Here is a 24,208-nt window from a genome sequence, read left to right as displayed (position 1 = left end):
AAAAAAAAATTAAAAATAAATAAATAAATAAAGGATGTAATATATACACAATGGAATATTATTCAGCCATAAAAAGGAATCGTATCGGGCGCCTGGGTGGCTCAGATGGCTAAGCATCTGCCTTCGGCTCAGGTCATGATCCCAGGGTCCTGGGATCGAGTCCCGCGTCAGGCTCTCTGCTCCTTGGGAGCCTGCTTCTCCCTCTGCCTCTCTCTCTGTCTCTCATGAATAAATAAATAAAACCTTTAAAAAAAAAAAAAAAAAGGAATCGTATCTTGCCATTTGCAACAACATGAATGGACCTAGAGTATAATGCTAAGCAAAATAAGTCAGCCAGAGAGAGACAAATCCCTTATGATTTCACTCATATGTGGAATTTAAGAAACAAAACAAAAGAGCATGGGGTGCCTGGGTGGCACAGTTGGTTAAGTGTCCGACTTTTGGTTTTGGCTCAGGTCATGATCTCAGGGTCGTGAGACCGAGCCCTGCGTCAGGCTCGGTGCTCAGTGCAGAGTCTGCTTAAGATACTCTCTCCCTCTCCCTCGGCCCCTCCCCAGCATGTGTGCATGCTTGTGCGTGCTCTCTCTCAAATAAATAAATCTTAAAAAAAAAGAGCAAAGAAGCAAGAGAGAGAGACAAACCAAAAAACAGACTTAACTCTAGAGAACAAATTGATGGTGACCAGAGGGGAAGAGGGTGGGGGGATGGGGGAAATAGGTGGTGGGGATTAAGAGTACACTTGCCGTGATGAGCACAGAGTAATGTACAGAATTGTTGGATCACTATATAATACATGTGAAACTAATAAAACACTGCATGTTAAATATACTGGAATTAAAAAAAAAAACAAAACACCACAGGGTGCCTGGCTGGCTCAGTCAGAAGAACACGGGACTCTTGATCTCAGGGTCATGAGTTTGAGCCCCATGTTGGGTGTAAAGATTACACACATACATAACCAACCAGAGGACTGTTTGACCAAGACCTTAAGGCCTGAGAACTCACCAAGGAGGATCTTCTGTTCTTTGCCTTCCGACTGCTCAGTCAGCGGCCCTTCCTCTTCCTCCCCATCTGTCTCGCCACCTCGGGCCACAACCGTATCCATGGACAGCACAGTGTCGGAGAGAGTGAGCTCAGATGCCCTGGTGATCTCGTCTTGCTCCCCGTCTCCCTCCTCCTCCTCCAACACCACACAGGCTTCCTCCTCCTCCTCTTCCTCCTCTGAGCCCTCGCTTTGCTTCAAGTCCTGGCTGCTGTCGCCTGACCTGAGGCTGCTCTTGTCCACAGGAGCACCGCCCTCATCTGCAGCCCGCTCCTCGCCCAGGGAGGTCTCGCTGGTGCTGCTCTTGTCACTCAGCCGACCCAGGCTCACGGACTCAGCTTCCTGGGGCTGTGGGGACTCAGCCACGTAGAGCCCAGCTTGGAAGTCCTCGGTCTCAGGGAGGTAGGCCTGGTCATGGAAGCTGACACCAGACGTGTAGTCTGGGAGCCCCAGGCCCGAGGAGGCAGCAGGCTCACCATCCATCTGAATCTCCTCCCTGAAAGCACAGGAGTTGGGCCTGGCCCCTGGGAGCTCACTCTCCTCATCCTCGGGGGCACCCGCCAGGCCCTTGCTTTCCTCCTGGGAGGCCTCCATGCCAGCCAGCACCTGTAGGACGTGGGGCAGCAGGTGGATGAGAAAGGCCTGCAGGCCCAGCCGCACCATCAGCTGGGCCACAAAGCAGTCCGTGTACAAGTAGAAGCGGCCGTGTAACCTGCAGGGGCTCTCGTAGGCACCAATGAGAGGCTTCAGGAGGTACTTATTAGCATTTTTGGGGCCCAGGGCCTTAGCAACAGGTTCAAATAGGTACCAGGCTGTGTACACGGCCGTGTGCTCCTCAGACATGAGTGACAGCACGAAGGGCAGCAGGATCTCCAAGCCCTCCGGGGTGATGTCACCCAGCACTGCACCCAGTTGCTGCCACAGAGCAAACACCAGCTCCCGCCCCTGGGCCTCGTCCTCCACACGTCTTGCCTGATACAGGAGGATGAACTTGTGTAGCGCCGGGAAGTACAGGGGGAAGGGAACCACAGAGCTGAAGGGGCTGAGGAGCTGGGCCGGGCAGGGTGGGGGCAATCCCTGGGAGACGGGCCTGTACTCAAAGAGTGGGGCCAGCTTGCCCCTCCCTGCTACCACAGGGCCTTCAGGTCCACTTAGCTGCAGGAGTATGTCCAGCACGGGCTGCAGAGACACGGGGACCTCCTTGGGGTGGCGTAGGCAGAGCCCCCGAACAGCCTCAAAGCGTACCCACAAAGGTGCATCAGGCTGCAGCGTTCGGACCCTGGTGGCAAACACCATCTCGGCCAACAGAACCCCCAGCGCCTGCATGTCCCGATGGAAGAGTTCCCGCAGCTGCACGGCTGGCTGGACCTGGGGCTGCTCAGACACCTCCAACTGGCTCCCTAGGCCTTTGGTCAGGAAGTTGCCCAGTTTCTCTAGCCCTTCCAGAGCCTGCACAGGATTGAAGCCCTCGGGAAGAAGAATCTTCCCCTCCTCACCTTCCCCAGGGTCTGCCCCAGCAGGTTTGCTCCTGCGGCCTGGTCGAGAGGCCGAGGCCACTGAGAAAGACAGGAGGCCCGGGGGCGCTTGACTAGAGGCAGATGAGGAGGAACCTGGCTGGTCACCCGCTTTCCCCGTGAGGGAGATGGAATCCAGAGCTTCTGTGGCCTGTTCCAAGTCATCTTCCCCTGCCACAGGCCGGTCTCTGACCCAGCCAGCCTCACAGGGAGTGGCCTCCAAAACCAGCCTGCCCACCCCATTCGTAAGCTGTCCAGGTAAGTCCTCCCGGCCTATGCTCTCCTGGATGGTCTGGAACAGCACTCTGGGGATGAGTGGGGGCTCAGGGGCAAGGGCAGGAGCCCCAGCCAGGCGTTGGGGGTGCGGCTGATCGAAGAGCTGCACCACGCCATAGCTGGTCAGGTGCGTGTGGGCATCTACCAGGTGCAGACACACATTCTTCTCTTTCACAGCCTCCTTGCCCTGGAGTTTGTAGCCAAATGTGAGGTCAATCCAATGGTGCAGGTCCTGGGACACCTCTCGGCTCTCCAACAGCGCCCGGTGGGCGGACACGAACTCCTGGCTGGAGCCGCACCAGGCTGGCACATCCAGGTCAGGCATGTCAGGGTGGATGGAGGAGAAGATGGAGGGATCGGTGTAGAACTCAGGAATGCACTCGTCAGGTGTCCAGCTCTGCATGCGCTCCATGCTGGCGGGATACTCGTGGGGCTCCCATTGTGCACGCACATGTCCACAGAGCACCGAGCGGGGTGTCCGCCGAGCCTTGTACACATAATACGTGATGTCGGAGAGCACATCTGAGATGTGGTGAGGAACATGAGGTGGCTCCCCACCACCCCCACCACCGGCTACAAACGCCTGCCGCGTCATCTCATATGTGAAGTCCAGCTGTTTATCCCCCTTGTTGAGGCGGAACTTGGACTTACGTAGGTCTCGAAAGCGCCCATGGGGTGTGGTGAAGTCCACCACCCAGGGTAGCACTGGATGGTAGTTGGGATCCCCCTGCCGCCGACCTGCCAACCTATTTAGCTGCATGAGGTAGTGGAAGTTGCTGATGCGGCCATGGACCCAATCTAGCACAAGGCCCCGAAGTTCCTCCTGGCAGGTGGGACACCCAGGTCCCCCTCCTCCCTCCTCCCCAGGTGCAATGCCTGGCCCATCCCTTGCCACAGGGGTCTCCTCATGCTCATCCTCCTGGGGCCTCTCATAAGCACTCAGGTCCAGCCGAAGCTCACTGCAAAGCTTCTCGTCTAGGGCGATGTGGTGCAAAGTTAGCGCCCCGCAGGCCAGTCCCTGGCGGTGACAGGCATCCATAGCCCTCAGCACACGGAAGAGAATGAAGAGCACCTTAGCTTGGCTGTTGGTCAGCTTGGCAGGGCTGAAGGTGACCACATCATGCAGGGAGAACTGCACGTACGGGTGCACCACGTAGAGCATCTCTGGAGACTCCAGCAGGGCCTCAGCTCGCAAAAGACTGGGACAGGCCAGGCTGCCCCGAGGGGGACAGGGACCATCTCTTGCGGATGATGGGCATTGGGTAAATTCACCCACCAAGAGGAAGGAACAACCATAGACCCTCTGCAGAGCCTGTCGCACTAAGTCCAGCGCAGGGACAGCTGAAGGGGCAGGGCTATGACTATAGGGCTGCCCGTAAGTGCGATAAGCATGACGCCACAGGTTGCGATAATTCTGGGCAGCCACATCCTGCATGAAGCGAGTGAGGGTCTCAGGGCTGCTGGACCCTTCCTCAGAGGGCAAGCCGCCGCCCAGGGGGTAGGACAGCCTCCGTTTCCGCAGCCCGTGCACCTCCACGCGCGTCCAGCCGGCGGGCAGCTTCTGCACGGAGCGCTGCAGAAGAGTCCTCACTTCCGCCTCGCTCAGGCCCTCTGCCCGGGGGCAGGGTCCGGGGGGCAGCCGGCGCTCGCGGAGGCTGGCCAGCCAGCGCGCGGGCACTAGGGCCACCACGTGCGGGCCCCCCGGGGCCGGAGCCAGCTGCCGGGCATCGATGTTCAGGTCCCTCTCCACGCTCTGGAGCAGCTCCTCCATGTCGGGGCTTGGGGGCGGGGACCAGCCGTCAGTCCCGTGGGTAGCAGCGACTTCCCGCCCCTTGCTCCCCAGCGCCATCCCCTCCCGGCCGCCTGGGGGCAGCGCGGGGCTGAGCCCGGCCACGGCCCTGCCCGCGATGGTTTCCGGGGTGCCAGGCCGGGCGGGGAGGGATGGGCGAGGGACCGGGCCCTCGCGGCGGGGGCGGGGAGCCGGGGACAGAGGAAGGGAGGGCGGGGACGCTCTTACCCCTCTGCAGGGTCCCGCGCTCCGGGCGCAGCCGGGCAGGGGCTGCGGGGCGCCTGAGTCGGGCTCTGCCGTGACCGGTCAGCTGACGCGGCTCACGTGACCGCCCCGGCACGGAAACAACCGCACGTGGCTCAAATGGGCCGGCCGGACCGCGCCTCCCGCCGGCGCCACCGCCTGGCAGGCCTCGGTGCCCTCCCTCCCCGGGCTCTGCTCCGGTCAGGTGGCGGCTTCGTTTCCTCAGGGAGCAGGGGAGGGAGATGCTGAACGGCCCACGAGGTTTCCCCTCCCTTCCCTGCTTCCTCCTGCACGCACCAGAACGCGGATTTAAGGAGGGTTTTCCCGGTGGGCGCCTGGGTGGCTCGGATGGTTAAGTGTCTGCCTTCGGCTCAGGTCATGATCCTGGAGTCCCGGGATCGAGTCCCACATCGGGCTCCCGGCTCGGCGGGGAGCCTGCTTCTCCCTCTGACCCTCTCCCCTCTCATGCTGTTTCTCTCTCGCTCGCTCTCTAAAAAATAAATTAAAAAATCTTTAAAAAAAAAAAAAAAAAAGGAGGATTTTCCCGGAGATTCCAGTCTTCAGCGGGCTGATCCCACCCGCCCCTCTGGTTTTACAGATAAGAAACCGCAGGCTAGAGCTGGGGCTTTTGACGTTAAGTCCCTTCAGCGCCTCCATGCTGCCTACCAAGTGAAGGGGCTTTTAGTTTTACAGTACATTTCATCAGTAACACTCCATCTGGTCTTTACAACAACCCTTGAGGTAGAAAAGACAGTTAATATTGTTTATATTTTACAAGTGATTACCAAGAGCCACCAAAGAGACTTGCCCAGTGGCAGAATGGAAACCTAGAAGCTGGTGCACAAACTTTCTGCCCTAGAGTACTCCCTCCGCGCCTCTCCCCACCCCGCAAGCCCTCTTGGGGCTCTCTCTCTCTTTCTTTCAAATTCTGGGCGATCTGAGAGGGAGAGAAGTGTCCCAGGCCCAGATGCTTGTAGTTCTTGGGAGGAAATGTTCCCCCCAAGACTTCCCGTTGAAGATCTGCCTCTGCGGTGTCAGAGCCTGCTGCTGTGGTCAGAGCCTTGCAGTTGCTACTTTGGCTGGGGTGGGGGAGGAGGATGCAGCACAGGATAGGGAGCAGAAACCAGAGAGCTGGCTCCAAAACTCAGTTCTGACTCATTTGCAGGACAGAGAGGCCATTATAGTAAAACCACCGGCTGTTTTTTTGTGTTTTTTTTTTTTGAGTCTCTCCTAGAAGGAGATTTTGCGTTGTGGAGGAGTTTGGTGTAGAGGTTTGGGGGATCCATAAAGACAAGAAAAACTACAGTCCTAATTACAGAAGAAACAAATGGCTCGGCTGTGATCTGATTCCATCTGTATCCTCTTTCTTGAAGCAGCGGGAGCCCTGATGTGCTTGGTCACATGGCCTTGGGCAGGAATAACTTATAACCATCACTCCTGGAGCACTGATTAGGAGCCAGGCACCCTGCTAAGCACTTTGCATATCTTGTTTTGTTTAATCCTCACCACAGCCCTTTTAAGAAGATATTTTTATTAGCATTTAGGATGAGGAAGCTGGCACCCTTAGGTAACTTGCCCAAGGTCACATAGGTAAGAAGTGGTAGAGCCAAGATTCAAACTCAGACTATCTCATTCTCAAACCAATGTTCACTGTACTCCTTGGCCATACAGTACTATTTTTTCACCTGAGAAATTACGGGTTCCTTGACAATCTCCATCCCCAAATTTGGTCTGAGTACCTGAAGGCAAGAGAACGGGTTTTGATAAAAGGTAGTGCCTGCTGCTAAGGAACAATAAAATTGGGTCCACCTGGTCTTTGCTCTGGTCTGTTTACCCAGACTGAGCAGGCGCTGCTTTTTCTCCCTGCAAGTCGGTGTGTGCTCTGCCCTCTAGTGGTTTCGTTGCAATACAACAATGACCTTGAGTGTAACTAACCATAACTTAAGGATTCTTTTCTTCCCTTGAATAGGATGGCCTTACAATGCTGGGCACTGGTGCACTAAGATTTCTGGAGCACTGACTCCTTCCCCAATCCGAGGCCTAAAACAGTGGTTTTCAAACTTGATGATGTACTTCTGATTCAGTAGTCTGTGGTGAGACCCAGGAATCTGAATTTTTAACAAGCTCCCCAGTTCATTCTGCAGGCCACATCTTGATGTAATGATTTGTAACAGCTCAATTCCCACATTTCCGTGGAATCCCAACCCAAGCACCCTTGAGCTTTGGGGAATCTGGGACCAAATTAGCCACTCCCTTTTGCCAACTTCAATATTGAGTTTCCTGGAGGTCATGGCTTGGATAGTCAGGGAGGGAAGCTGCAGCTGCCCAGGCAGTCAGCCCAGGCTGAGTGAGGTTAGTTCTTGCTGATCTGGCAGGGAGAAAACTGAAGGAAGCTAACATTTAGTGCACCAACTGTGGGCCAGATATTGTGCTAGGTGTTTTCAAATATAATCCTTTTTTAATACCTACAATAAACCGTGAATTTTTTTTTTTTTTTGAAGATTTTATTTATTTGACAGAGAGAGAGACACAGCGAGAGAGGGAACACAAGCAGGGGGAGTGGGAGAGGGAGAAGCAGGCCTCCCGCGGCGCAGGGAGCCCGATGAGGGGCTCGACCCCAGGACCCTGGGATCATGACCTGAGCCGAAGGCAGACGCTTAACGACTGAGCCACCCAGGCGCCCCTAAACCGTGAATTTATTATTCACTCTTTTGTAGATGAGGAAATTGAGGTGCAGAGATGTTGGGTATCTTCATCAAGTTCACAGCTGGTAAGGGCTGGAATTTGAATCCAAGTTTGTCTAATTCCATAATTCTCAACTGGGGGAGATTCTGGCTACCAGGGCACATCTGGTAATGTCCAGAGACACTTGTGGTTGTCCTAACTGCAGGGTAGGGATGTTGCTAATTTCATCTAGGGGGCCAGGGATGCTGCTAAGTATGTTACAAACGACAGCCCCCACAACAAGAAATTATCTAGCCCAAAATGTCGATAGTGCTGAGGTTGAGAAACCCTGGACTCAAAGCCTGTGCTTTTGCTCTATGGGGTGGGAGGGTGAGGGGAGGGAGAGTTAGCAGAACAAAGTGGGGATAGGCCTACCCCAAAGGCCTTGGGTAGGAAGGGGATGGGACTTCCAAGATAAGGATAATGGATAATGGGGGCAGCTGGTGAGGTTTCTCTTTCTTCCAAGCTTGGCCAAGGCCCTGCTCAGTTTCTCCCAACCTTGCCAAGTCAGTCCTGGGACTTCACACTAAGTTTGTCCTGGAATGACCCTGACTCCCCAGCTCAGGGCTGGGGTAAAATATTTACCTGGGTCTTCCTGCAGGACTTCCCAGTCAAAGCCCCTGGTTCCTGGGATCAGTGCCTTCCACCTGCAGCCCCAGTGAAGATCCACATTAGCACCCTTGCTGTGGAGGGTGAGAATGTAAATAAAACAAGGGCCAGGTGGCATCTAGGGTAAAAGTGGAGTGAATGGGCAAAGCCAAGAGAGTCCCCTTAGCTGGTCCCTGTCTGGGAAGGAATAGGGCAACTTGAGTAGGGAGTAGGGGGCAAATGGCCTGGGGAGCAGGGTTCTGACCCCAGGAGGCTTGCTTTCCACAGCCATTCCTCTCCTCTACGTTTGGTTTGCTGCTTCACTGGACCTTCCCCAGCACCTATTCCTGGAGCACCCACACACACAGCCAGCCACCATTCTGGGCTTCCCCAATACTGGCCTCCTTCTAGACCTGCGAAGGCAGATCCGAGCTGACTGTGCAGACAGGAAATACCTCTCGTTCCAAGCTCAGAACCTCTGAAGAACTAACCAGCAGACTTGGGGGGGGGGGGCGGCGGCGAGAGGGAGGAGGGACACAATCTTGGAGTGAAAGCGGAAAGAACATACAAGCAGGTCCCCCATATCTGGGGTTCCATCTCCTTTCTTCCCTCACGACCCAAGAGGGTTGGGGCGGAGGCGCGGGGGGGGGGGGGGATAAGGGGATGGAGGAGGGCAGGCCTGGAGGAGGATGTGGTAACAGCTGATTCGTCCCCTGAGGTCACACTTTCCAACAATCAGCTGTTACTGGGGTGGAAGGCAGGAAGTTTCCTTAAAGGCACAATGTTCTGAACGCAGGCTCAAAATTCTGGAGCTCCTAGGAACCACAGCAATTACTTGGTGGAGCCCGTATTTAATACAGAGAAACTATCTCACACCCCAGACTCATCCTTCCGGCTCAGTTACCCTTACACTCAATTGGGAGCCTATGGAAAGGTCATGGACCCCCGTCCACACGTTCGTCTTTGGGAGAGCGGGGTGGGGGCGGGTGGGTGATAAATTGCCACGGGTCCCAGACTTGCCCCTTTAAATAAGCGGTTCAGCAGCTTTTGCCAAGTCATTGGGTTCCTCTCGATTTTGCCCATTCCCCGCCCCCCCCAAGGCTCTGATTGGCCCCTGGGGAAGGGGCAGCCTCCTCATTGGTCTCTACCTTTGAAATCCCTTCTAAGTAGGCCTGAGTCAGTGAAAGGCTTCTGGAGGGCGGGACAGAATGGAGTATTAGGCAGAGGATGGGGTTGCTTACCAGTTGACACTTTGGCACGACCCATCCCCTAGTTTCCAACCACAAGTCTTGCTTCTACCCTCAGGTGAAGACTGTACTATGAATCTTTTGTTAGGAGTCTGCGGCTTGAGAGGCTCTGTCTACGACTGGGACAAGACATACTCTACAAGAAAAGTCTCCTGGTTAGTAAGAGCCCGCCAGGAGAGGAGGACTAGATCTCTCCAGTGAAAGCTAGCACTAGGCGAGGTGGGCAGTTTTCCCTTCCCCAAAAACCCTCAGGAGTCCTCATCCAATGGAAGAGCCTGCTGCCCTAGAGGCTGATTTCCACCTTCAGTTCTACCCACTCCTGCTGCTTCGCCTGCTCCATTTTTCCCTAGAGAGCTATTGCCTAATGCGCAGAAGTCAGCGAATCCGTTTTGGGGTAGTCTTAAAAGAAGCACTCACGGCTCCCAAAAGGTGGGGCTGTAGCCCTTTAAGGACTTCGCCGGGATGGATTCAGAAATGAGTTTAAAAATGCCAACTCACAGAGCGCGCTGGATTCTGGGAACGAGGTGTCAGACCGAGAACTACATTGACCAGTGTGCACTGCAAACACACACGCCTTTACTTCCTTCTGCTCTTTAGGACTCTGGTTTGACGTAGCGCTCTCGAAGCAAGCGGCCTTAGGCGGAGGGCTCAGCCACACCCTTTCATCTATTGGCGAGCTCGTGAGTTGGTGGGCGTGGCCTAGCGCAGCTCCACCAGGCAAAGGGGTGGCCTCCTTGCCAATCAGAGCTAAGACGCCCGGAGAGGCGGGACCTGGGCGAAGCGCTGGCGCCCCCGAGTGGGTGTGGTCACGCTGCCCAGCAGTGGGCGGTGATTGGCCCTGGGCGGTGCAATCGCAGCTTGTGCGTCACGACGCCGCCAGCTGATCGGAGACTGGAGCCGGTGTGTGCTGGGCGCAGGGAAGACACAGCGCCGCCGGCCGTGGGGAACGGACGCACTGATTTACTCCCTTACCCTCAGCAACCCCCCCCCCACCCAGCACCAGGTGGGTGTGAGCTGGGGTCCCGGTCGCACTGGAGGGAACCATGCTAATGGGGTAATGGGGGAAAGTAGGGTCCTGGTGGCCACACCCTGCCCTTCCGGGGGAGGGGTAAGGGGGCGGCGGGGGCAGGGAAGCCTTTGGGGAGAGGGGGCCTGGACTGGCTGGAGTAGTGTGGCAGGAGGTTTAAAGAAAGAGAACGGAACGACAGTCGTGGCGGAGGGTTTTGCAGAGTGGCTAGAAGGAAGACGAGGGGCCAGAGGGTTAGGGGCAGCTAACCTCGGCGCCTCCTGGTCAGCGGATACGAGAACTGGCCTCCCAGCTTGGGGAGGGTTTGGACTGGGCGGGTAGCGGGGAGATAGTTTTCCTCTACTGGCAGTCAGTTGGTCAGGGCCAACTGAGCGCCCTGGCAGGGAAGGGGTCTCTGGGCGGGCCGGCCCCTCCTCTCGTTCCCTCCAGGGGATGTTATGTAAGGGGGGAGGGGAGAGGAGTAGGGGGCGGCGGTGCGGGGGCCTTATGCAACCCAAAGGTTAGGGTTTCACCGCGGTTGGTGGGGGAAGCGGGCTGGAGGAGGACCTGGAAACTCTAACCCCCCCTCCCCAGCCTAACTGGCCGTCTTGGGCCCAGAGAAGGTCACCTCTGCACCTCCCCCCAGCATGTCCGGTTGTGGGGCCCCTAGCCCAGGCCTGGCCGTGACCGCCTGGGAAGCCGGCTGGCTGGGTGGGGCGCCTGGGTTAGTCATCACTGGGCTCCCTCTCTCCCCACCTCTCGGCCAACTCTTGGCCCCTCCCTATGGCCTCTCGCTAGGCTATCGCCCCCACCTCCCTCCGGCCCTAGTTCCAGCCTCCAACTCATTTGGCCTGTCATCCTGGCTGTCAGACTGGGCTAGGAATTGTCAGGGTGCCAAAGAGTTGATGGAGCAGCTGGTCAGAGGGTCAGTGCCCTGGGCCCACCCCGCCCTGCAGCCAAGGGCACCTGCTTGGCACAGACTCTGAGCAGCCGTTGAGTCCTATGGGCTGAACAGAGCTGGCTCAGACAGAGGAGAGTGGGAAGGAGTTGGACTGGTCACCTGGGGGAAGGAAGATACCACAAAGTTCATGTCTCCCCAAGAGGGTTTTTGTAATTTGAAAACCTCCCACCCCCACCCTAATTTTTCTTACCCTCTGAGTATAGACCTCTCAAGGCAAGACTGCCTTTGGCTCCTCACACTGGCATGGACCATGCCCTTGGACTGAGTGTCAGCACGGACCCGCCCTCCCCAGCTCTCGGCCCTCAAGCCTGCCACGCCCCCAGCCCCCTCCCTGGGCCATGCTGCAGGGCCCGGCTTTTCCTGCTGATTCATGCGTTGGAACTGTGGGGGCGGGGCTTGGAACTTGGAACAAAGTTCAGACATGGAGGGGCCGGCAGACAGCCTGGAATTCATACCAGATGTACCCGGAATGCGCAAGCGGAATGCCTGGCATTTAAGAGTCTTGGGGAAGCTGCCCATCCACCCTGCCCATACCTCCCTCCCCTCCAGCCTTTGGTCCCCTGTCCTCTCCTCACAGTCCCTGGAGGCTCTGCTGACCTTCCAAACTCTAGACCTCCTCCCTTCCTCACTCTTCCCCAGATGTAGGCCCCCAAAACTCTTCCAGCTGAACTCCCTGATCACTGAACTCACATTTCTGGACCTAAGGTGTAACTTCTCACCTAGTACCTGGGCAACTGGTGGAGTATGTCCAGGGTTCTAAGTCCAGCCCTCTCTGAATGCTGAAGAGGCTGGGCCCTCCATGGATAGCTGGGGCAAGGAGGGGTGAGAGCAGACCTGGGTCTCTACAGCCTTCGGTTCTGGAAAGAGGCACAAGGAAGTATGTTTAGAGCTGCCTCTTGCTTCTTACTGAAGTTAACCGCTCCTGCAGGCCCAGGTCAGAGCCAAGAACGCTTTGTTACAAGGTTGAGCATCTGTTGGAGCTGGACTTTGATGGCCAGTGGGACAGTGTCCCTGTGATATGGCCCTGCTCAGATCCTTCCCATTTTTTCTTCCTTTTCCTTTTAGGAGCCTGTCCCTCCCACATCCTCACCTGGCTGAGCCGCAGTAGTTCTTCAGTGGCAAGCTTTATGTCCTGACCCAGCTAAAGCTGCCAGTTGAAGAACTGTTGCCCTCTGCCCCTGGCTTCAAGGAGGAGGAGGAAGAGGAGAAGGAGCTGCTTTCCCCTTCATCTGGAAGGTGACAGAACTGGGGCTGGGAAGGTCCGAACAGTGGGAGGGAAGGGGACCTTGTTCAGTTGGAGAGCCTTCAGCCAGATTGGCCCAGCAAGAAAGAACAATTTCAGATTAGAGACCCTGGTTGGTTTGGGGAATAGATGGCTGTGACCAACCAAGGATAGTTGGTCTACACTGGTGTGACAAGAGGAGGATGATGACAGGAGCAAAGAAAACTGTCTACCCTTTTACCCAGATGTCTTTCTTGGCCCTCCTTCCTTGTCTCCCTTTCGCTCCTACTCCCTTTCCAGGTGAGGTCCAAAGTACATTTCTTCTTCAGGAAAAAGGTCATACTGAGACTCCCATCTGAGTAGTCATCCCCATGCTCTTACCTTTTCCTCTATTTCCTTAGACTGGCCTAGACTCTAGATTCAGGAATAATCACCTATGTGTGGGACCCTTAGACCTCTTGTCTCAGCTTCTCCACCTGTGAGATGGGGAATCACATGGTTGAGTATGCAGGAGGGAATCAGAAGCCTACTTCTACAGGCTACTCAGAGCCTGGGCTGTCCTCTCCCTGTGGGTGGGAACAAAACAGCTTTTCACATAAGCTATTGCCCCTCCCCCCATCCATGAACACCATAACCGAAGGAGAGTGGGGGGAGGGTTAGAAGGGGGTGCTAAGGTTAGACCAGTGCAAGGGGCCAGGAGGAGCTCAGTCTCTCCATTGACATCCCACCATGCAAAGGTGGCCCCAGGCTTCCTCTGCCACCCGAAACAGGACTGCAGCCCCTGATGGGGTTGCAACTGCTGTTCCTGTTTCTTTCCTCACTTTACCTTCCAGGATAATTTGTGAGACCCTGCTCCGGCTTGTGCAGGCAGACAGTTCTCTCCAGCAATGAGGAGAGGTGGGTTATGGGATGTGACCCCCTTTGGGGCATCAAGCAGTATAAACCTACCACCCCCTAGCTTCTGATGCAGTCTAACTCTTGGGGCTCAGGCTCTGGTGTGGTTCAACCATGACCCAGTCTCCCTGCCTGAAGGTGGCCAAATTCAGGGGCTGTAGGAAGCTGTCCTGTTGTGGAGCCGGAGGTGTGGAGATAGCAGGGTCCTAGTCTCCATTTATGAGAAACAGAGATTTAGGGGAGAGTAGATCATTAAACCCATCCTCCTGCAGCCTAAGCTGGATGTGTGTGGGACTGCGGTGGAGGGGGTGGGTAGACTGAGTCAACTCATAGTCTGCAACAAAGATTGCTCTGTCCCTGGACATTGCTTCCATCCTTTCTTCCCCTCCCCGCTTCGCTGGCCACAGAGTCTCCCTCCAGCCCCGGGTATGTGGCTCTGCCATCCTCACCCATCATGAAGTAAAGATGAGGAAGAGCAGCCTGGGGACACAGAGGCAGGCAGAAGACCAGTGAAGGACCAGGCCTGGAGAGCACAGGGCCCTGTCTGGGCACCCTGCAGAGGGGACCCATAAAGGGCAGGAGCACCCCAGGAGGAGGGAGGACAGCCAGCTCCCAGCCATCTGCCTCATTCACTATTTCTCTCCAGTGTTACTTACTGCCTCCCTCAGAGATATGAGACTGTATTAAAGTGTCCTGCGGCTTCATTCTCCTACTTCTACCTCCCTACCCTGTAATTTTTATATAAAGCAGCCTCAAGGAACAAGAACCAGCTGTGAAAGGACATACGAAGGAAATTCATAGAAGAAATTCAAATGGATAAAACCATGAAAAACAAAGTGTGTTTCATTAGTAATTAAAGAAAGACAAATATAGCTGAAAGCATTTTTCCCTTAGCAAACTATATTTTAAAAAAAGAAAGACCCAGTATTGGCAAAGTAATACTAAAATAACACTCCTATACATTGCATATGGGGGTGCAAACTGGTACGGCCTTCCTGGATGTCAGTTTGGTAATATGTCTCAAATACCCTAAAAGTTTCCATCGCCTTTGACCTAGTCATTCTACATTTGGGAATTTATCCTGAGAAAATAGTTAAAGATTTAGTCACAAGATGCTCATCCCAGTATTGCAATAGAGAAAATGAGAAGCAACTGTCTGATTGGGAATTCATTTCTTTTCTGCTGTAATGAAAATTTGCAATGGGGGATTGCTTAAGTAAATCATTGTATATCCATCCAGATGGTGTACCGCACAGCCATTAAAAGTCATGTAGAAGAACATTTGACTGGAAAGAAAAATGCTCTTTGAATATTAAGAAGGTTATAAAAATAATGTGTATTATGTGATCTCAGTTTTGTTTTTTAAAAAGATGGGTATATTCTTGTATACATAAAACAGATGAAAAAGACAAAATGTTAATGGTGGTTATCTTTGCACAGTGGAACAAAGTCATTGTAATTCTCCTCTTTGGCTTTTCTGTAACTTTAAAATTTTCTATATTGTGTATGGTTTTCATGTAATAAAATTTAAAAGAATCAGTGTAATTTTTTTAAAAGCTTGGAGAGGCGGGTGTGGAGGAATCAAGGGGTGCCCCTAGCTCTTTGGACATAATGGGGTTTTGGTGAAGAAAAGGGGTTGTGAGAATGTGGACAACTTCATTCTCTGGGAGTAGCTGGAATCTGCCCTTTCCATGTATGGCAACGGCGCTCTGAATTACTGGCTTTCAGCCCGCTAAGAGGTGTGGAGTGGAGTAAGGAAAACAGTAAAAACCTGTCACTCTTCAGGAGTTGGAAGATGGGGGAGGGGCGCAGATTTTCCTCTCCAGGCTGAAAGGTTCTAGAATCCTATCAGTCTTTGTTATTCTCTGATTCTGCCCCAACCTTGAGGTGACCCTGTGTGGCCTCTCCTTGCCGCCTCAGATTGGAAGAGGGAATTCTATTCACCTACCGTGTACCAAGCCCTTGGGGGAGGGGTGCCTTTCAAGACTTCGGTGTTGAGTGGTTTCCTTTTGCCTCCCCTTCCTAATAGCAAGGCTCCTCTGTAGGCCCCCAAAAGTGGTTGGGGGAGGAGTCCCCAGTGGGTCGCCTCTCCAAAATGGGAGCTGTTGTTCCGTTTGAAGGTACAGCGTAAAGGAACAGGACTGTTGGAATCCTAGGGTCGCTATGATGTGCTAAAGGTCTGGAAACCTCGGGAGGTGGAAAGGGTGGCTCCAAGGAAGCGAGGTACCCCCACAGCTGAGACGGGGGGTGGTGCGGGGCAGGGCGGTGGCGATGTTTAAGCATGTGCGAGTGGGTGTGCGCTGGCCTCTACCTTCAGGTCGGGGAGGGTGCAGTGGGCAGAAGGATGACCAGCAGGTGAGAGGTTAGCGTGGGGAGAGGAGGTGAAAGACGATGGGGCGGGGCCTGTGGGAGCGTCAGGTGAGATTAGCAACCTATTGCTGGAGCTCCGAGGGGTTTGGGACACATGGCGTTGGGGAAGACCCCTATCGACATGCTGGAAGTCCCCCTGAGCTCGGTCGCCAGGCTTGGTCCCCGGGAGCCCCCAACCCTCCATCCCCGGCTAGGGCGGGACGCGATCGGCTGCGGGGGCTCCGGGGCGCGGCCCCACGGCTGCTCCAATCGCCACCTAGCCGAGTGATGGGGGCGTGGTCAAACCCTGGAAAAGTTGGAGCGGACGCCAGGGGCGCGGTGGGCCGGGGAGGCCGAGGACCTGTTCCTGTCCGGAAGCCCGCGCGCAGTGCCCGCAGCTGGCATTGGATGAGTCCCGGCTGAGAGCGCGGGGGTCCAAGGGACTGAACCGGATCTAGCCCGCCCACCAGGCCATGGCGTCTTGGGGGCTCCTTGTGACCGGCGCCTCCTTCGCCGCCTGCCGGGGGCTGCACTGGGCGCTGCAGCTGCTGCCCGCGCCGGGATCCGCTGCCCAGGACCGTTGGAAGTGGCGCAACATCTGTTTCTCCCTGCTGTACAGCCTGCTCACAGGGGTTGGGGCGCTGCTCGAGTGCGGGGTATAGAGGTTCGGGAGGCACCTGGGTGAGGGGTGGAAAGCTGAGATTGAAAGACCCGGCGGGCACCTTCAAAATCGAAGCGGGACCTCGACAGTCTGACACCGGGTGGGGGTGTGAATGGGGGGGTGAGCGTGCACAGCGGGAGAATGGGGTCTGAGTCTGCACGATGCTGACCATGGTTCCCGCCCCCCCCTCCTACAGGCTGTTGGTGTACCCTCAGATGGCTGCCGACCCGATTCACGGCCACCCGCCCTGGGCCCTGGTGCTGGTGGCTGTGTCCGTGGGTGAGTCTGCAGGGAATGCCGGGCCATTTGGTCGGGGAGCAACCTAACAATGGTAACTCCACGTCCCCTTTGCCCTCTCCATAGGGGTCAAATGTTTCTGGCAGCTTTGCTGAAGGAAACTGAGGACCCAGAAAAAGGAGGGGATGAAGATTCCTCTCCAGGAGCTACAACTTAGGGGAGGCCTAATGCCCCTCCCCCTCGTGCCACACCCATAGGTTATTTCTTGGCAGATGGAGTTGACATACTGTGGAACCAGACCTTGGGCCAGGCCTGGGAACATCTGTGTCATCATTTGGTGGTGAGACTTGGGGAAAGGAGACACAGGAAGGGTGGTATGCTCAGGCTGGGGTCCCCAATTTCTCTTCAGGTTTCTGTCCAATGACTTCCCAGAGTCTCTGACCCCTGTTGGTGCTTGATCTCCCCAACCTTGGGCTGGTTTGGGGGAAGAGGATTGACTGCTAGCCACAGCTGGAGTCTGAGCACTGCCTGAGTAGCTTGGATTCCCTCGGGTGTCCCATCTGATTGCAGAAATGTTGCATATGGAGCTTTTCTGAGAAAGGGGAGTCCCAGTATAGGGAGTGGGCATGGGGCATGAAAGCCCAGGAATGGAAGTGTGCAGATGCTGCTGCTGCCCCAGGGGAGAGAGCCTCTGGGCCAAGGCTGCTTCTGTCCTATGGAAGGGTTATTTTAAGGCCATTCAGGCCCCAACATAAGGGTAAGTATAAAGGGCAGGTTTTTGATAGGGTGCCACAAAATGCTTGGGAGCCCCTGTCTTAAGGCCTGGGATATTGGTACATGATTGGGGGGGGAGGTCATGGAGGGTCCTCTGACCTCTGACCCTGGTTCCCCAGGTAGTGAGCTGCTTCGGCACCGCCATTCTGTCCAGCCACTATGTGGGCTTCTCTATGGTGTCTCTGCTCCTGGAGCTGAACTCTGCCTGCCTGCACCTACGACAGTTGCTGCTGCTTTCTCACCAGGCCCCATCCCTGGCCTTCCGCATGGCCAGCTGGGCCACCCTGGCCACCCTGGTCCTCTTCCGCCTGGTGCCTCTGGGGTGGATGAGTCTGTGGCTGATCTGACAGCAACACCAGGTGCCTCCTCCTCTGGTCATCCTTGGTGCAACTGGGCTGGTCACTGTGGGTGCCCTAAGCATCACACTGGGTGTCCGTATTTTGGTCAGCGATGTCCTGCGGTCTCAGCCTCATCCACCCATCCCTGGGCACAAGGAAACCAGGGGCACAAGGAGATGTCGTGATGGTGAGCTTGTCACCAGGGATGATTCCACTCTCAGCCTGAAAGACTAGAGAGAAGCCTCAGGCTCCTCTTCTGCCAGTCCTGGGGGAGGTAGGGCCAGGACAAGGAGATGGTGGTCTACAGTGTACAGTCCTTCATTGGGGTAAGGACTGGACTGAATTTTCAGTATCTCGGTCCCTCTTCCAAGTCACTCACACCCCTCCCCTATTCCTAGGATCTGAGAAGAAATGCTGATGTTCATGGATGGGTGGGAAACTGGGCTATTGTTCAGTGAATTCCATCATCAGATGACTGCTTCTTCCAGCAAACTAACTCGAGGTACGGCCAGTGCTACCAATAAGGGGTGGCAGGAGGCATGAAGCTAAGTGAAATTGCCAGTGACATCCTCTACTTTTAACACAGGAACAGGTGAAGAAAGGTGAGGTCCTATTAGGACCGGAGAGATCTAATGTGGAGGGGGTGGGTTCAGAGGGAAGAGAGGTCTCACCTGCAACCAAATTCTAGCAGGGGGAGGAGGCCACAACAGGTGCTATCTGTAGCAGTAGGGATGGACGTACTAGTGGCCAAGAAACAGAAGAACTGGACCACTAGAGTTGCTGCTATTTCTGGTTCTCAAAGCCACACTACTGTGTTTGTACTTACTGCTAGTCCTACTGCCTTTTAAATTTTTAAAAAGCCCAGCATCTGCCTTTTAAATTTTCTTACTATCTCCTGACCTTTTCTAAGAAAATGCAGATTCTTTTTTTTGAAAAGATTTTGGTTTTTTATTATTTATTTGAGGGAGAGAGAGTGAGAGAGCATGAGAGGGGGGAGGGTCAAGAGGGCAAAGCAGACTCCCCACTGAGCAGGGAGCCCGATGCGGGACTTGATCCTGGGATGCCAGGATCATGACCTGAGTCGAAGGCAGTCGCTTAACCAACTGAGCCACCCAGGCGTCCAAAAGTGCAGATCCTTAAAGGAATGAGCATGGGACTAGGTCTGTCTTCTTAGGACAGTACTGAAGTCCAGAGCCATAGCAGGGACTTAAACACCCATTCTGGGTGCCAAGTGTAACGTTTTCCAAGGTCCAGGCTTTCATGGAAGGATGAAGGCAGGGGTAGAAGTAGATGAGGGAAGGCTTTCACTTGCCTGCAGAGGGATTAAGGAATATCTGACCCTCTACTAGGATTCATTTGCAAGCTTGTCCTCTCCTTTCTCCCATGCAATTTTTTTTTTAGAGGTGGGGGCAATAGGAGAGAGAGAGAGAGAATCTTGAGCAGGCTCCATCTCACAAACCTGAGATCATGACCTGAGCTGAAACCACGAGTCAGGTGCTTAACCGACTGAGCCACCCAGGTGCCCCTGGGGTAATTTTTTAACCATCCAATTTTCATTCTCTCATCTCACTTAAGAGACAGGAAAAATTCTTTTTTTTTTTTTAATTTTATTTTTAAGTAAGCTCTACACCCAACGCCAGGCTTGATCTCACAACCCTGAGATCGTGACCTCAGCTGAAATCAAGAGTTCAACGCTTAACTGACTGAGCCACCCAGGCGCCCCTCTCCCCTACCACTTCTGCTGCCTTTTCTTTCCCCTATGGCACAAAATCTCTCCTTTCTTCAGGCAGAACAGCCAGGTTATGGGAAGTGTAAAGCAGATTAAGATTGCTATTCTACTAAACAATGGACAGAAAGAGATAACCCTTAATTATCCACAGAAAAGATACATGAGCAAAAGCAAGAGACAGGAAGATTAAAACAAAAAAATTCTGCCCAAAAGTTGAGCTAGAGAAAGACAAAAGGGATGATAGAAATAGACATACATAGATTGAGGGACAGAAAGAAAGAGAAGGATCACCTGTATCAAAGAGACAGAGGTGAAGAGAGATGGAGGGCAAGACAGGGAATCCTTGGCGAAATGTTAAGAAAGACTGTCATGGATGCTGACGGGAACCAAAGTCACAGAACTGGTAAAATGGGCATAAACAAAGAGGGCAAGAAAAATAGAAATAAAAGCTGACAGGAAGGGACCCCAAGGGTGCAAGGCACAGATGGTCTAGACAGAGAAATAGAGTGAGTGACAAAGAGGAACAACCAGACTCAGGAGAGATGGAGGGAAGAGAGGCATTTTGAGAGATTGGCAGAGCGAGAGAAGAGAGGGGGGGAATAGAGATGAGGGGAATTAGTCAGGGGAGCTGAGAAGCAGAAGAACAGAAGGTGGAGGAGGCACTCAATGGAAAGATTCACTGGCAGAAAAAGAAAGTGGGAAATATGTTGAGTTGGAGACGGGCAGAAAGACAAAGGACAAACAGCTACAGTGCAAAACACAAAGAGCCTGGCAGGAACTGATAGGCAGAGACTGGTAGGAAGATGAAGAGAAGTCAGAATCAGGGATGTAAACTGAGATGGAAGAATAGGCAAAGGGACTGAGGAGAACCACAGAGAGAGAAAGAAGGGGGTGGGGTCAGACTGATTAAATAAACATCCGAAGGAAGGGAGCACCTGGCTGGCTCAGTTGATAGAGCAGTGTGATCTCAGGGTTGTGAGTCTGAGCCTCAGTTGGGTGTAGAGATTACCTAAAAAAAATAAGATCTAAGAAAAAAAAAAAAAACCCAGACAAACAAAAATATCTGAAGGAAAAAGAGGAAATAGATGAAAAGAGGAAGAAAGAAAGAATAGAGATAGGGAAAATTTAAGGGGGGGATTGTGTGAGATGCCCATCGTAGAGTCATTAAAGCACAAAGGGAAGAATAACAAATAGAGACTGAGGAGAAATTGCCACAGCTGGAAGCAAATACAGGCAGAACATAAGAGCAGAGATATTTCATGTAATCAGACAAAAGCCAGAGAGGTAAAGGTATAAGAGTTGAGATAGAGAAATAGTAGAATTCTCTCAGAGTGTGTGTGTCCTTAATAGAAGTGGCATCTTCAAAACTGAGTCTGCCATCTTCACTGAATGTCTTGATTAAGAAAAACATTGTCTTGAGTTTTCAAAGAAAAAGAAATGTGGGGCGCCTGGGTGGCTCAGTTGGTTGAGCGACTGCCTTCGGCTCAGGTCATGATCCTGGAGTCCTGGGATCGAGTCCCGTGTCGGGCTCCCTGCTCGGCGGGGAGTCTGCTTCTCCCTCTGACCCTGCCCCCTCTCATGCTTTATCTCATTCTCTCTCTCTCAAATAAATAAATAAAATCTAAAAAAAAAAAGAAAAAGAAATGTGGTGGGGCACCTGGGTGGCTCAGTCGTTAAGCGTCTGCCTTCAGCTCAGGTCATGATCCCAGAGTCCAGGGATCGAGCCCCGCATCGGGCTCCCTGCTCAGTGGGGAGTCTGCTTCTCCATCTCCCACTGCCCCTGCTTGTGTTCCCTCTCTCACTGTCTCTCTGTCAAATAAATAAATAATAATTTTTTTACAAAGGAAAGAAATGTGGCAAACCCATGGCAGGAATCTGTTCCCTAAGTATGTGTGGAGGTCAATATTGATTCATCGCAAGCCCTGCATGTTTTCTTTTGCCACTGTGAAATTCACGGTTCCAGTGAGTACCCTTCCAGGTAACAGCCAATAGTATCTCTGAGAGTTGTCAAGACCTTGACCATTATGGACATATGACTGTTTCTGTGGGTTAACTAGTAAAACTGGTACAGGAAGGGTGAGATTAGCTACTGGTGGGGGTAGGACAAAAGAGAACACCTGAAGAATTTGGGATCACACAAATTTTCATCATGGTGACCCAGTGAAACTTCAGGAAGGCAGGACTGCATTATAATTATAATTGATTAAGTAGATATCAAGTAGACCAGTTATAGATGGTGTGGACAAGATATAGATGATGGGTCCTAGAGAGGCACGGTCAGTTGGGTCCCTAGAAAAGAGAAGCTCAAAAATGTAGAGGTTGGCAAATGCTACATTTGGTACCATGAGTTGGGTCACTGTGGCAGTGATCTGTCAGACCTCATCATGGCCTAGTGAAGTGGTCCCCAAGACTGATTCCATGCCACCAAGCTACTGGCTGATGAATTATTTGTCTTCTGGCACAGGGGAGTGACTTTCTTGGATGGGGGACATTGGTATTTTATAGTCTCGAAACACTATCCTGATCATAAATTAATAAATTGCTATGCAAATAATTGCATCAGTCTTTTGTGAATGCAGTCTCTTTGAGTCACTTCTTCTTGGCTCTAGTGGTCTGATTTATAATGAAACACTGGATTGTGGAAGCTTTGCTTTGGGAAGGTCTCCTCTTGGCACCAACTTTTTGATCTACAAAGCCCGCAAGTGTTCGAAGATCCTTCACTATCAAAAAGCAAACCCAATTTGTTCAGTGGAATGGGCTTAGAGCAAGCAAATGGATTCAGACAATTTAGACTGATTTTCAGTGCCAAGGTTTGAAACCCAAAGAATCTTTCAGCCAAATTAATCTTGAGTTAACAAGAAAATTAAACAGAAATCTCCATAACTGAGTTGTCAAGGCTTTATCTTATATAAAATCTGGATGTGTCAGGCTGAAAATTAGGAGCCCTCACTTAGCAGGAAAGTACATAAGGGAAGCTATTCTTCAAAGAACTGCTCTTGTATTGAAATGAAATGTTTGCTTGGAATCACTAACCTAAATTCACAGCATCCCGAGCTGAACATCTCTTGTGCTTCTCCCACATGTCACTCACCTTTTATGCTTTTTCCTATTTAACCCCACTCGATAGATAGAGACTAATCCCATTATTTGGATGAGAAAACTGAGGCTCAGAGAGGTTAGATAATTTGCTCAGTTTTTCCCAGCTAGTTAGTGAGTGACAGGGTCTGGACTCAAACCCATTTTTTCCCCATTACATCACCTGTGGCCAACGTCTGCTATTTTTGCCTGCCTAGCACTGTAGAGATTTTCCTTTAAAAACCACCCCTCTGGGGCGCCTGGGTGGCTCAGTCGTTAAGCGTCTGCCTTCAGCTCAGGTCATGATCCCAGGGTCCTGGGATCGAGCCCCGTATCGGGTTCCCTGCTCTGCGGGAAGCCTGCTTCTCCCTCTCCCGCTCCCCCTGCTTGTGTTCCCTCTCTCGCTGTGTCTCTCTCTGTCAAATAAATAAAATCTTTAAAAAAAACCCAAAAAACCACCCCTCTTTCATGCCTCTGTCCATGGGCATGTGACCTAGGCCTAGCCAATCAAAACACCATATCGAAAAAAAACAAAACAAAACAAAAAAAACACCATATCGTCTTTCCCTGAAATGAGTTCATGACACATAAGCAGAGCTTCTGAGCCTCAGCACCTTGACTTCTGCTAGAACTTTTGGGTAAGATACCCCATGTGTGCTAACATTGCTAAGCCAGTAGGATGCAAGAGAGCTTCCCTGAGCATGAAGCAACCACAGAAAGAGGGGGCACAGATGGAGATTTCTATCGTCATTTGAGTATCTAGATCAAACTCTGCCTGAAGCCAGAACTTCCCTGGAATTTCAATTACACAAGCCAAAAAACTTTTGATTTGCTTACGTGAGTATGGATTCAGTTTGTTTTCCCTTGTAACTGTGAGTTTGTTGTTGTTTTTTTTATAAAGTAGGGTGAAAGACGTCCTTTTTTTTTTTAAAGATTTTTTATCTATTTATTTGACAGAGAGAGACACAGCGAGAGAGGGAACACAGGCAGGGGGAGTGGGAGAGGGAGAAGCAGGCTTCCCGCCCGAGCAGAGAGCCAGATGTGGGGCTCGATCCCAGGACCCTGGGATCATGACCTGAGCTGAAGGCAGACGCTTAATGACTGAGCCACCCAGGCGCCCCGTGAGTTTTTTTTAATACATCACCTTCAAGACTATCCAGTTTTACTATTTTATTTTGCAGAAAATTGAAACATAGAAAAGTTAAGTGACTTATCCAAGCACACCCAGCTAGTCTGTGGCACGGCCGGAATTAGAATCCAGGTCTTTGCTTTGGTTCAGGGCTCCTTCTTCTACACTATATTGCTCTTTCTTTATAGAAAGGCTGAGGAGTGGAGAAACTTCAAGGTAGAATGATAGGAGCCACCTGACAACTGAAGATCAATCAAGTTGGATAAATTGCCTCTGAAGTCGTATTTCTTTCTTTTTTTTTTTTTTTTAAAGATTTTATTTATTGGGGCGCCTGAGTGGCTCAGTCGGTTAAGCGGCTGCCTTCAGCTCAGGTCATGATCCCAGGGTCCTGGGATCGAGCCCCGCATCGG

General features: G+C 52.7%; 3 protein-coding genes and 1 long non-coding RNA gene across 5 annotated transcripts in view; 2 read left to right on the top strand and 2 right to left on the bottom strand.

The window, feature by feature from the left end:
* Positions 1-4,956, bottom strand: part of WDR81 (WD repeat domain 81) — a 15,981-nt gene extending 11,025 nt beyond the window's left edge. Inside the window, exon 1 of one of the 2 annotated variants that reach the window (XR_014140697.1) lies at positions 1,006-4,948. Coding sequence is in view for 1 of the 2 variants with exons in the window: in XM_006741393.3 (XP_006741456.2) it covers positions 1,006-4,681 (3,676 nt within the window). In the remaining variant the exon portion in view is untranslated. Of the gene's footprint in view, positions 1-1,005 lie in introns of both variants that reach the window. The other variant, XM_006741393.3, reaches the window with a different exon arrangement.
* The window catches only part of PRPF8 (pre-mRNA processing factor 8), a 335,003-nt gene that overhangs the window by 263,532 nt on the left and 47,263 nt on the right, over positions 1-24,208 (top strand). The gene's annotated exons all lie outside the window — the stretch shown is intronic.
* LOC145717472 (uncharacterized) lies at positions 8,727-10,263 on the bottom strand. The gene is made up of 3 exons (XR_014140711.1): positions 9,922-10,263; positions 9,418-9,559; positions 8,727-8,991 (listed from the first exon to the last, which is right to left on the bottom strand). It is a non-coding gene; the product is annotated as an uncharacterized LOC145717472 (long non-coding RNA).
* Positions 15,986-21,422, top strand: TLCD2 (TLC domain containing 2). The gene is given in 4 exon segments (XM_006741392.3): positions 15,986-16,504; positions 16,713-16,795; positions 17,011-17,093; positions 17,647-21,422. Coding segments are annotated over 4 exon segments (795 nt in total). The 5' UTR covers positions 15,986-16,328; the 3' UTR covers positions 18,100-21,422.

This window comes from Leptonychotes weddellii, chromosome 15, assembly GCF_054177405.1.
Source record: "Leptonychotes weddellii isolate Sample4059 chromosome 15, ASM5417740v2, whole genome shotgun sequence".
In the NCBI taxonomy this organism is placed as follows: Eukaryota; Metazoa; Chordata; class Mammalia; order Carnivora; family Phocidae; genus Leptonychotes; species Leptonychotes weddellii.
Note: the sequence above shows the minus strand (reverse complement) of the source record. Positions and strands in the feature narration are given on the sequence as shown.